This window comes from Strix uralensis, chromosome 26, assembly GCF_047716275.1.
Source record: "Strix uralensis isolate ZFMK-TIS-50842 chromosome 26, bStrUra1, whole genome shotgun sequence".
In the NCBI taxonomy this organism is placed as follows: domain Eukaryota; kingdom Metazoa; phylum Chordata; class Aves; order Strigiformes; family Strigidae; genus Strix; species Strix uralensis.
Genome location: NC_133997.1, coordinates 2,460,843 through 2,474,369, shown reverse-complemented (window position 1 = coordinate 2,474,369; position 13,527 = coordinate 2,460,843). Strand labels below are relative to the sequence as shown.

Below are 13,527 nucleotides of genomic sequence, written 5' to 3'. Positions count from 1 at the left end.
AAAAACAGAAGTATCTGGAACAAGTGAAAAGGCTGAAGGTGTAACGTCTGCTGAAGTGAGCAGTTGCAGGAGGGAACGACCTACAGAATTCTCCCTTCTATCATCAGATACTTAGAGAAGGAAAGCTTAAGCTGTCTTGAAGCTGGGCCAAAGACAACCAGTGCAGCTCTTTACCTGAAATGGTAGTTAATTACACGGGGAGAGTTAAGATTCACGCTTTATGTAGCAGCTTATGGCCTGTGAAGAAAACTGCAGTCCAGTTTATTAAACTATTACATTTTTTCTTTTAAACATTTTAATCTGAAAAATATGCACTGCTGTATTTACCGAAGCAAACTCACCCAGAGCATAGGGTATTGATTACTGCTGTATTTAATTAGAATAATTGTGTTTTTGTAATGGTCTGTTAGCACTCATTACTAGGAAATACGATCATACCAATTTTACTAATGTCTCATAAAATATTTATAGTCTGTATTGACGAAGATGATCCCTGTTTCCAGTGGCAACTCAGATGAATGGCTGAGAAAGTATTTCATAATTTGAGAAGAGCTACATTTATAAAAATATTTTCCACGGACAGAATAGACTCCCTTCCTGATTCTTTTTTCCTTCAGTGGGCCCTCTTTTTTCTTGTTGCTCATCTTTTTCCTGATTTCAGCAGACTCATGATTTGTGCATGTATTTTCATAGGCCTTCACTTGCCAAGTGTTTAAAAGTAGAAATGATTTCTTCCTTACCAGTATTCAGAGGAAATAGCTTAAATAGTTCACTGCTTTGGGTTTTTTAGATTTGTTTAACCAGCAGCTTGGGGTTTTTGTACTGAATTTGTGTTGCTTTAAATCTACAAATCAATACAGATCTATCAATGTAAAGTTGTATGTACTGATAAAAAGAAAAAAATATTTCTTCAGAGAAAGTCATTAAGCATTAAAGTCATTAAGTCATAAAGCACTTTTATACTGACATATAATTACATCCCTATTGGGAATTCTATTGGAATTGCTTTCCAAAAAAAATCTCACAATAAGCTCTGTACCTTTAGCCATGTAATTAAATGAACACAGTATGTGCATGTTGAAAGGGTTTCATCCAACTGCTTTGTGCCTGAGTGTAGAATATGGAATAGGAAACCTGTGCAGGACTTCACCTGATGAAATGTGATTTTTTTGTTAGCTTCTATACTGCCTTTGAAGTTTTTCTCAGTCAGCTTTTCTGTAAGTTCTGATACTTGTAGGGGCATTCTTTTGTGTGGACTTTCTAAACCTCTGTTCTCCTTTCTACACATAGACAGGCATTTACAAGGCATCGCAGCATTTAGATACACATATAAGAACCTAACGTGACATCATAGACTAAGCTAAAAACTCCGCACCCTGGCAGCTATTTCACACTGACTCTTCTCTGTAGAACTGGCCAAAAGGTCAAAACCCACACCATTTTCAGAACGTTGGTGTAGCTGCAACCAATTGACATTTCATGTAGATTAGCTGCAGCTGCCCCATCACCAGTTTACTTTATCTGATATAGCTCTGTTATTTCCAGCAGGCAGAAGGTGTCCAAAGCTGACTTTATGGATTAAGCAGCAGTCCTTAAATAGTTCAGCTAAATTGTCTGGCAGAATAAAGTGTTTCTTTTCTGCTCCAGAAGAAATATCCTGCTATCAGAACCATGCTGCTTTGGACTTCAAGCCATGTACATTCCTCATCTGACTACGTACCTAGTTGTTCCTACCGAGACATGGCATGAATGTGACAAAAGCTGTGGATAGGCTTGCAGCAACTTCTCAGTCTATCCATAAATTCCTTTGTTTTGCTAAAGTTAAAATAAATGCTTAATTCAGAAACATTTTAAATGATGTAATTTATTTACTTAGTAAACTGTTAGTTCCTAATGTGCTGTTGATGATCTTGGAAACGCTATGTTTTTTATTTCTCTTGCTTTCCTGTTGTCTTGGCATTACAGCAGCGAACAACGTATGCCAATAGCTGCTTATCAAGGCTCAAAATCACTCTGAATTCTGTTCTTTATTGGCATCTTACACCAGTGTACTGTGAGACAGAGCGGGGGGCTCATTTACTGCCTTCTCAGTGTGCAGGAAATGAAAATACTTTTTTCTCTTATGGGTTTTTTGAAGTTGGCAGCATGAAAGGAAAAGGGCAATAAAGTGCAAAAGTGTCAAGCATTTGGGATCCTAGGAATTCTAGAACTGGAAAGACATATGCTTACATCTTTCTACAAGACTATATATTTTCCTCAGGTTTGTGCCAGATACCATCTATTAATATAATTTGCTTCGGGAAAACACATTTTCTATTCTGGTGCTCTCACGTTCTCTTTCACACATGTGCACCCCTCTACCTCAATTAAAGTACCAGTTTTGCCTGGCTAACATTGACATAAATCTTTATCATCAAAGTTAGCTTTTGAAATATTAATGCTAAAGTATTTGGGAGCCAAAATATGTACCTCGGTAGTTGTGGACTTGTATTCCGCGGGCATCTGTGGTCCTGGGATTTCTGACTTGCAGGATTTGAAATCTTCTGAATTTACTAGACAGCTTCCAAATGGCACACGGCTATGATCTGAAGGGGCTGTTAAACTGAATATATGCACTTCACATGTGCTAAATTTACCAAAATTATAAATGAAGAGCAACTGCTTTGGCTATGTTAGGACTTGTTTTTATAAAAGTAGAAAACACATCAAATGAAAAAGTCTGTGGCTAGTAATGTTAAGGCTGCACAATAAAGACACTAAGTTTTGCCACCAAGTGTTATACACAGTATTTGAATGCTTGCAGCTGACCTTTGTTAAAAACAGCTAAACAAAGGCTTCTGTCAGCTGCTGCCATTTTCCTGTTGAAGTTAGTAAAACCTTTGGTAATCACTTTGCTGCTGTCATATGACAGTGTATTCCTCCGTTGTGCTTTTGATATGGGAGAGGCTGTAAAATGCAAGTGGGAGAATATTTATGTACCAGTAATTCAAGAAAGCACACTGATAACGTTGCTACTACTTGCCATGGATATATTCAATTTTTTTTTCCTTCAGAGCCATTACAGAAATGCTTTCCAATGGATTTAGAATACAAAAATGCTGAAAAAAGGAGAGTCTTCTAAAATGGTTAGCAGAAGGGTTTAAGTTGTGTTATAGAAATACCTACGTCTGTAAAGAAGGTGAGGTTTTGTTTAATTTCTAGAAACGCTGTAATTATTTTGTTTACTCTGGTAAGTAAACAAGAAAAAAACTCCCCAAACAAACTTTCCTTTGGCAAAAGTTCTCCAAAGAACAAATGTACTAGTGGAGCTTCAAGATGAAGAAGATCGGCTTGATAAAGGCTTGACTTCAGGGTTACAGCTCAGGCTAGCCAGTTCAGAAGCTTGGTTCTTCCCTGTATTTGGGACATTTTCAATTATATTACCTAACAGTTTAGAAAGAGTTGAATGCATATGTCACTTGCATTGACATACCCCACTTTGAGTTGCTTTGTCTTCTAAAATAAATGCAAAACTGTCCCACTAAAATATTACTCCTCATTCAAGTTCATGAAACCAGTTAAATTGCTCCTATCTGTAAAGTTGCTCAAGTGCCTATAGTTATTTACTAAATCTAAGCCTGGATCACCAAGGACTTGGGAAATAAAAAACTTCAGTTCTGGAATACCACTGTCTTCACTTCACAGACATGGCCCATGCTGCAAAGCCACAGCTTTAGTTCAGTTCCAACACCTACCTCTGAGATTCCTGACTTCTGGTGACCTGGAGTGGAATGTCTTAAGGATATTTTAAAGGGGATCTTTCTCTATTTAAGATATTGAATTCAGAAATAGATTCTCCAGCTGGACTCCCAAGAGTTGGTCTAGGTTTTAAATCTCTCATAAAGTCGTTAATCTCCCATTTTAAAACATCGATCCCAGCTAGTCTCTGAGCAGAAACTGTAGCTCTTAAAGCTCCTGTATTCGTTCATTTTGATGATCTACCCCTTTCGGCAACCTGCAAGAAGCTCTTGGGCTGAGCCGGTAAAATCTTAGCCGGATAGCCAGTGCTCCCGGGACCAGGCGCGCACCAACTCCCCAGGCACCGGGAAGCAAACTCAGCATTTATTACAGCCTGAAACAAAGTTCCCGTGTTCTATTTTCAGTGCCGAGGCAGTTTCTTAAAGGCAGCTGCGCATCAGTCTGGGGAGGGTGAGCCCCTGGTTCCAGGGACTGCAGGTGTGGTTTCTGTCCCTCTCCCTTGGGGTGGGGGGAGATGTCTCCTGCGCTCACGCCTTGTCGTTTAAGCGTGGGACAGGGAAGTTACAAAGCTGGAGCGGGGGGAGACCTGCCGAAGTGATGAGGTGTCTGCAGGGTGGCACAGGGGTAGCTGGGGAGAGGTGCCCCGCAGCGGGCGAGGAGCAGAGATGCGCGGCGAGGGAGGCGGGTCCCACTCCCGGGCTTGGGCTGCGGGTCTTGGCCACCACCGCCCCCAACCCGCGCAGGGGCTGCGCAGGGGCTGAGCGCGGCCCGGCCCGCTGGCCCGGAGCCCGGGGAGGGAGGGAGGGAGGAGGAGATGGCTCCTCCCCGCTCCCTCCCCTCCTGCCCAGCAGCCGGGCCGCGGGCCACTCGCCCAGCACTCGCCGATGGAGCCGCGGACGATGCTGGCGGCCGCGGCCCTTTGCGCTGCCGCGCTGGGCTGGCCCGCGGGGGCGCGGCTGCTCAGCGGTAAGGCGGGGGGCGGCGGGGCGAACCCTCCGCCCAGCCAGGCCGGGGCCGGGGGGGCCGGGGAACGCGCGGGACCGGGCCCGGGGCTCGCGGCGCGGTCGGGACTTGTCCCCTGGCCCGAAGCGGGCATGCCAGCTCCGCCGGCCGCTGCCCTCTGCCTGCCTGGGGCAGATGTGGCGACGCAGGCGAGGATGTGTGTGGCCTCCCCGGTCCAGGCGCTTTTCCCTTCCCACTCCCCTGGGGAGCCCCCACCCGCATCCTCCGCTGGGGGGAGCATCCCCCGCGTCCCTGCTGGGACGGGCGCACGCCGGCAGTCCGCGTTCCTTTTCCTCTTCCCGCTGCTCTCTCCTGCCGTTATGCTCGGTTCCAGGAATTCTAAATGCTGCCCTGGCTTCCAGCACTCCTCTTGTCATCCGACCCTCGGCGGTAATTACCAGCCTGGCTGAGTTTTCAGCCGTCGGTGGGTTGTCTCGCTCTTCCTCTACGAAGTCTCCTGGTGATCGGTCTGGTCTGGTTTTGTGCAAAGGAATGTTGCCTCTTCCGACACCTTTCCTAGGAACAGATAGATGGCAGCTCAACGTTGAACCGGCAGCATTTTTAGATGTAGTACCCAAACCAGGTAGTCTAGTCTGGTTAAAACCAGTCTTGAGGGAAGTTTCTGCCTGTCTCGATAGGTCGGTGTATTCAGCAGAGAGCCTGAACACTGTCACCCATGAAGCGTTCGTGTAATTCCAACATAAGGCAAATAGTTTTATTATATCTATAAATACATTTTTAATTCTGCCATGCTCTTGTCTGCAGTAGCACTTCTGTAGGAGTGAGTTAGAGGGCTCAGCTGCCAGCTGTGGGGTTGGAGATTTATTTATTTTCATGAATTTTTTACTTCTCAGTGAGTCATCCTTAGTCTTGCCTTAACCAAGGCTCACTGGACTCAGCAGGCTTTGAGGCAGATCCCATGTAGGTAATGAGGAGACAAGTGGAAAATAGGAGGAACCCTTTCAGCATTGCTGAGAGCTACATATCCAATTGTCCTCTGTTACCTAAACTGTGTTTGGGAATGTAACTAGCGCTGAAGCCCAGACAATAATCAACTACAATAAATTTTTCCTTAGCTGAAAGCAGTGGCACGTTTGTCTGATATGGCAGAGATTTTCTGCCAGTTAATGGGAAAAAAACATGTTGGCGTATCAGAGAAGAACCCGAGTGCAGTCTGTGGCATTAATTTCTAGACCGATAACGGTGGTAACGGTGTGCTGTCTGTGTTTTTCTTATGTCTTTCACAATAGCAGTGGACATATCCCTCAGAAGAGGTAAGGGGTTTTTGCCTTTTTCACCAAGCTCGCATGAGTGTTAAATTACCAAGAGAAACACAGGTTATACCTAGAGATATATTTTTAAATGCTGCCTTTGCAGTACAGCCAGTTTTAATTTCTGTGTAAAACGTTGGCAGATTCTGAGTAACTTAACTGTTCAAAAATTCCAGTACGAAGGGTGTTTAAATTCCCACTCTTAGAGTGGCCATGCAGGAACGTACAAGAATAAAGAAAAGCCAGCCTATATCCCATAGAGGGGTTTCTGATGGCCTGTCCTCACATCCCATTTGTTCTGAGTACCTTACAAATGTTGCTAAATGTTTTTCGTCTGTAAAAACATGTAGATTAGCAGATTGTGTCTGAAAAGAAATATTTACTGAGTAAAACTAAACTGTTTGTTTCCACAGTCTAAATATTGGGACTCTTCTGCTGAGAAACATACAAGTGCATAATTTTAGATTATGTATCTTTTCACTTTGATCTTTACTTTTCTTGTAATCAAAATAAGCCATGCTGCTTCGTGCATGAGAAAGTCCTTGGCTTATGACAGTCTGAAAACAGACGTTGTTTACTTCCTGGGCAGTCAGTAACATCACAGTGGAGAGCAATGCTTACAACTGAACTGTGTGAACACATCTTGATACACTGCAATATATACTGCATGAAACCGTTACACACACCCCAGAAGATAAATCATTATCTCTGCTTCTGTAAGGGGATCTCTAATTTTAGCCATTTAAATGCCTTAAAAATAATAGTACTTAAAAAAAGCCTCCTTGAACCCTTGTAAAGGAACTCTCTTTTTAAAAGGTTGCCTAAGTCAGCTTGCCCTCTGACACGGCGTTGCTTCTTTGTAAGGAACTCCTAGGGTCTTCAAATCGCAGAACATTCATGAGGTATCTGAGAAGCGCAGGACATGAAAGAACAGTGCTGTGCAGATCAACCTAAACTGTTACGTGCAGTAAGAAAAGTTTGGAGATGCCATTTGCCAGTCCAAGAGGCTTTTTACTCGTGTTGTGTTTTCCCTGTAAACTATCGTACAGCGCAAAACTCAACCAAATGGAAGCATTAGCATGCACTTTTGGTACTAACAGCCATAGTTGCTGTAACAGGTTTCTTTCCATTTCTGCAGGACAGGCAGTTTGCCGGGGTGGAACACAGCAGCCGTGCTACAAAATGGTTTATTTTCATGATGCTTCACGCAGGATCAGCTATGAAGAAGCACACCGTGCCTGCAGAGCTGATGGCGGACATCTAGTCAGTATTGAAACAGAAGCAGAGCAAAGACTGATTGAAAAATTTATTGAGAGTCTCTTAGCTTCTGATGGAGATTTTTGGATAGGGCTTAGGAGGAAAAAGGAGGAGGTAGACAATAGTACAGAGTGTCAGAACCTCTACTCTTGGTCAGATGGCAGCTCGTCCAAGTTCCGGTAGGTACCTGTGAGTGAGACGGGGAAGCAACCTGGTCAGGACTGTCACCTGCCTTTAGCAATCCGAAAGGATTCTTTCAAAAGAATCAAGCAGTGTTGTCCCAGCTGTCATCTGTGGTCCTTCTGCAGTCACTGAAGAGTGGGAGTATCTCCAGAGAGCAATTCATCCCATCCAGATGTAAGCGGTAGACAAACTACCCTCTACAGACCCTGCTCTCTCTTTGTTGCTCTATGTAAGACACCTAGAGTGTCAGCTTGGGCTAGATTGATCATTTTTAATTGCTAAAAGGAGATGGAAAAATGAGCGATCTGGTCTTAAAAATCTCCAGTTAGGCATGGACAAAATACGTGCTTTGCCCTGAAGGTTCCTGCACTTCAGATCCCCTGAAGTTTTGTCCCTGATGTCCTGAGCAAATGGCCCTTCTACTTGCTGAGGGAATGGCATTTTTCTCCTGTGAGACAGTAAAATTGGAGAGCTGCAGTATTTATTGTAGACATGAAAAATTAAAATGTTCACAATACCTGTGCGATTTCTGCCTCCTCGTCTTAAGGCAAGTGGAACCACAGCATTTGCTGTAATTAAAATATAAAGACAACATTTACAACCAATACAAGTTTGCTCCAGTCGTTTTCACTACTTTCACATCTCCGTTTAGCATAGAACCAAAATGCGTTTAGCCTCAGAAGTTCTGCTAAATTAGGATTTGATTTCAATCATGAGTCTCATTTTTCTAGACAAAAGATATTCTTAGATCCAAGCCTACAAGGTCTGGCTTTCTGTGGTATAGAAGTAGAAAATCAGCTCTAAACATTGCCAGGTTGCTGAAAGCCTTAGCAATGAGGTGCCAGCTCTACAGTGAACTTCAAGTTCGAGGGAGTTTTGCCTGATAGATATTTACTATTGAACCTGTGATTAAAGTAATTTTAAAAAATCAAACTATACAATGTTCACTCATTATCCTGAACTTCTGGCTGCATTTACAGTGATTGAACTGCAAATTTCATTAAATAACCCAAACGTTCTTTAATATTTTATGGCAACATGTCATATGTATGACGAGTCTGCCTAAGCATTCTTCTTGATATTGGACATGTGTAAAAGTAACTGTTACTGTGAATTTTATGAGAAATTTTAGTTGCTCTGTGCAGAAATTAATAAAACAACTGCTTTTTGTACTGTTGAATATATTAAAGTTTCTCCTGTAGTTCAGATATTGGGGGTAGATAATAGGAAGCTAGACCCAGATCTGCTGCTGCTAAGAAACAAACACAGCTTTATTGCCTTTTATTGGTGAGACATAGCTTATGCTGAATGATAAAGCCAAGGAAAAGATCACGGGCATGGCAGCAGGGGGACGCTAGGGGAGGAAGGAAGCGAGGAAGGACTACAGCATTGTAATGATTGAAAAAATACTGCTTTAACGTGAGGGGGTTTTCCCGTGTTGAATACCTTGGTATATCTGGAATTATTTATATTGTATGGATCAGTTTTCAGAAAGTGCTTGACATGCAGAAAATTGCTTGTTCCAAAATCAGTGGGTATTGGACATTTTTCAAAATCAGGATACAGAAGTGTTTCTCTGAGATGCATAAAATGCCTCTTCAGTCACAATTGTGTTAGAGTGCTAAGTAGGAAGCCTCCTTCCTGAGTACTACTTGGAAGGGCCTACACAGTTCTCCAGTGGTGAAGTTTATTATTACCAAAAAAAATTATCTGCAAGACAGAGTTTTTTAATGTTAGTGTTTTTCCAGACAGAGAAAAAAACGATCCCACTTTAGCTTTTTTTCATTTGCTTTTTAAATAGGTGTCAGAACTTTGCAGGCATTGGGCACTGAGGCCAGAAAGCAAAAATTATTTTGATAGATGATTTTGCACGTCTAAAATTAGATAGAAAAAGTCAAAGTTCCCCTGAGCTTTTACTCAGCCTCGCAGAGGAGTTTCAGCCAGGGAGGGACACAGCCCTCACTCCCTAATAATTGTTGAACACTTTGCTTGCTGAGTCTTTGAAAACTAAGAATTCCAAAAAGAGAAGATACACTGTAAATAATTGTGTTGTTATTGCTCCTACTTTTACACAGTGGAAGTGGGGGGTGAAGGAGGGGTGGGGTGTGCTGAGCTGTAATCCTCTTTGATTCTGCCCTCTGTGGTGCCCTGCATGCTGTATTTCCATTGGAGCTTCTGCAGTACAATGAAAAATGACGTCAAGTCTTACTTGACATGTTTGTTGTATTTTCTTAGGAACTGGTATGTAGATGAGCCATCCTGTGGGAGTGAAATCTGTGTTGTGATGTACCACCAACCATCTGCCCCACCAGGTGTCGGAGGTCCTTACATGTTTCAGTGGAACGATGACAGATGCAACATGAAAAATAACTTCATTTGTAAATATTCTCTTGGTAATGAGTCATTCTGTAGCTTTAAAAACCAACCAGCTCCCAGTCCCCAAGAGGAGGTGTGAGGAGATTGCAGTAACAGATAGGGAAACCCTTTCTTAGCTTCACTGGGAAGATCTGGTGGGAGACAGATACGTTGAAATTTAAGCAAGACCCGGAGAAATTGTCTAATATCTGTAGCTACCTGCCTTCTGACTTATATGAATTCTCAGGGGATTTTTATAAAGTATTTGAGATCTCAAACAGGGCCTGAGGGAGAGAGAACACTAAAGAAGGGTACTCATGTTGTTAAACTGTATTGAGTACACTTGGTCTCCCTACTCAAGCTTATGAGGAAATTGTCATATCTTTTTTCTTCTAGAGAAGCCAACAAATGCTCCAATAGAGAACTCTCAAAAAGGTAAGTTACAGATACTTGTTTGGGGCTTTTTTTTAATGATATGCTAACTTTCGGTAGAAATACTCTCTGTTACGTTCATTGTCAAGGCCACTCACAGACTGAAAACTTGCTGAGCAAGAAGGTTCCCTGCAGTTTGCACTTTCCTCGTGCTGTTCCATAATCTGTTCTGCAGGAACGCGTCTTCCTGTGGTTGCTGCCATAGCTGGGACTGCTGGTCGTGCTGCAGAAATCTAAGCAAAAGAGTACCAGTACACCTTACACATCTTTGCAGCAGGCAGTCTCTTCAATCTCCTCTTGGTATCCCTTTTTATGATTCTTAAATGCTTTCAGATAACATCTGCAATATTAATTAAGCTGCTTCTTTCCAGATGTTGTAACAGAGCCCTTGAACCCAGTATTCCCAGAAGAATGCCATAAGAAAGATGCTAATGTAACAGTTGTAGAAGCCAAAGGTATGTTGTACATTCAACAGCTGGCCTGTTCTCTCTCTAACGGTGGAGGCCAACATTTCTCAACAGTCAACATTTCAGTTTGAAGTGTTCGACCCTAAATGTAGAAGTCTGAATTTAGACAACTTCATCTGGAAAAAAGACTTCCCTCAAATCTTTTCCAGTACATACCTAAACTGGTTGCTTTGGCTACCAAAATGTTCTAAATCTAAAGCTGTGCAAAGTACTTTGGGTCTGAAAAAGGTACTTTTAATTTCTTGAAACACTTTTGAATGTCTAAATTGTTAATGTTTTGTTTGTAAGTCTATTATTAACTATGAAAAACTTTCAGTTTCTTCTCACTATACTGACTTCTCCCCTACCAGTTCACAGATCTTAAAAGACATTTTGCTTTCTGAAATCTTTTGGCTGGGGGTTTTCTAAGCTTTTAAAAGACAGCATAGCTCGTTAACTTGCACTCCCGTTGCCTTCTTACAGTGAGACAGCGAGGCTTGGTTCCTCATCTTGAAGATTTGAGCTTATTTTACTTTAACCTGCTTAACTAGATGATCAGTCTCCGTTAGACTTGCTGCCTTTGAGAAGTTGATACTGCTAGACTATGAACAAGACTAGAAGCCCATGGAGGTGTGATGATGCTGCCTTTTGCAACTGTTAGTTTTTCTATGAAATTCTGTGCATGTCAAATGCAACTGGAAGTGAATAAAAGTCAGAATCTCATTTTTACCCCCAGAACCTGTTCACAGTCTTGCCTGCATCCTTATTCCTGGCATTCCTGTGCTGCTTCTCCTGATGGTCGTTACAGCCATCTTCTGTTTTTGGCTTTTTGCAAGGAAGTAAGTGACATTTTTGTGTAACAAGTGAACCTGTGATACCTTGTCCTGGCAGTCATTTTACGGCTAGCTTCAGGATCCTGTCAGATGCTCTGGAGAGGACTGCTTTCAACCAAATAAATGTTTAAAAAGTGGCATGGAAGCTTCAGGCTGAGTTACTTGTGAAGTAAAATTTTATGTAAATCACATTACACCATTTTATTCTGTTAACAGACATACAGTAGTTTGGGAATAGTGTGAAACAAGATGATGATTTTTTGTTAGCAGTTAAGTTTTCTTATTAAAGAAAATATTTAAATTATCAGAAGATCCCCTTCAAAAGTGAAAACCGTAGTAACAGAAATAAAAGGATATCCGTTTGGAGCAAATGACATTTACCAGTTTCCTCTCCTCGCTTTCCCTGCGTGCACAGTACCTCTGGTGGGGATGCTGACTGTGGTTTTGGCAAGTGTCAGTGTTGAGTTTTGCTGCCTCAGCATCCCAGCTGGCAGCAGGGTGCGAGGGGTTCCTCAGCACATCCTGCCATGGGACTACCCCAGGTGTGCAGCCTGCTGCCACACACCCAGAACGGCACGTAATAAATGTCATCCTGAGTCCAGGCTCTGAGTGTCAGCTTTCCTCAAGGCTCATCATTAAATTGCTGTAAGAGGGGTGTGGTATTGTTTTGTATTCGCCTCTGTGAAAATGCGTATTATGACTTGTCCTCTTTCTCTAAGGAGACGGAACCGATTAGACGCAAGCCCAAAGAAGGAAGATGCGTGGCTGTCTAACCCCAGAAGGAACAGTCCAAATCTGGATATTTACAAAGTAATCAAGAAACAATCAGAAGCGGATCTGGCTGGAACTAGGCCTGACACTAAGCATTCTTCCTTCCGTACACAGGAAGATAAGGTGCTTGACAGCCTCTCCAGGGATTATGATGATGCAGCAATGAATACATCAACGAGTGGCTTTGTGACATTGGCCAGTACTGAAAGTGGCTTTGTGACCAATGATATCTATGAGCTGTGTGGAGATCATGTGGGGAGGAGCAAGGAATCGGCCTGGGTGGAGAATGAGATCTATGGATATTAAGGAAATGGACAGAAAAACCCTGGAATAGGGATGACAAAGTGAATGTCAATACGAGTTACCCTGTTCTCCCTATGCACTTCTTTTCATAATAGTATATGTGATGTTTATCTTGGTTTTGCATTGTCCCTATATTCTTCTCTTTTTTGAAAGAATATGGGTTTTTAAAGATCCAGACTGAAAAGAATGTATATATTTTGCTTTGCATCAAGCCCCCTTTGCCCCAGGAATGGCTTGTTAATATTCCTGATTCTTTTTTGTACTCCAAAGACAGGCCTTTGAAACTAAAGGACATTCCAAAATCCCTATTTATTTAACTGACCTACTCATCTTCAAAGGTGTTAAAACTCAAGAGTCAATCACTGGTCACACTTGGATTCTCACAGGTGTCCCCAAGAAAGCTGCCGTGGTTGCAGGTTGGTGGTTGTTTCAATGTCAACCCATATCCCTGCTGTGTTGCCCTCCCTCACCATCTGCCTATGACACTGACGTTTCACAAGAAGGAGAGTAGTGTGGTTTCTGCTTCTTTCCCTCCCTCCTAGTTCTTACTGCCAAGGCAACGTATGTGCGTCACAGCACATAACTGCGTGTCACGCCATGAGGTTGGTTTTTGAAGAATCCCAGTAAGCACTTTAGTGTCTTAAGGCTAACTCTGTTCCCTCACTTATCCTCTGGCAAAAGGAATTGCAAAGCAAGGAACAAGGGACTTCTCTGCAATGCTAAAGGGAGGGAGTGGGGTACTCCAGAGCATTCTGATTGGGCTGGGAAATTACAGCAGCCTGGTTAGCTGACTAGAGATGTGCTGATTTAGCCTAAATGACAAATTAAGTACCAATTCCTTTCTTGTAGAAGGAATAGCCAGTTGTGGTTTTATTCCAGGTGTTTTTTCCTCCTTTGGCCTGTGACATGTACTGAATTCCATGGAGACTGACACCC

General features: G+C 42.6%; 1 protein-coding gene across 1 annotated transcript; it reads left to right on the top strand.

Moving 5' to 3' along the window:
* Positions 1–4,637: 4,637 nt before the first annotated feature.
* Positions 4,638–12,733, top strand: LAYN (layilin). The gene is made up of 8 exons (XM_074851007.1): positions 4,638–4,704; positions 5,991–6,014; positions 7,150–7,447; positions 9,687–9,844; positions 10,203–10,241; positions 10,610–10,693; positions 11,421–11,523; positions 12,237–12,733. The coding sequence occupies exons 1-8, from the start codon at positions 4,638–4,640 to the stop codon at positions 12,592–12,594; spliced, it is 1,131 nt and encodes a 376-aa protein (XP_074707108.1). The 3' UTR covers positions 12,595–12,733.
* The last annotated feature ends 794 nt before the right edge of the window (positions 12,734–13,527 follow it).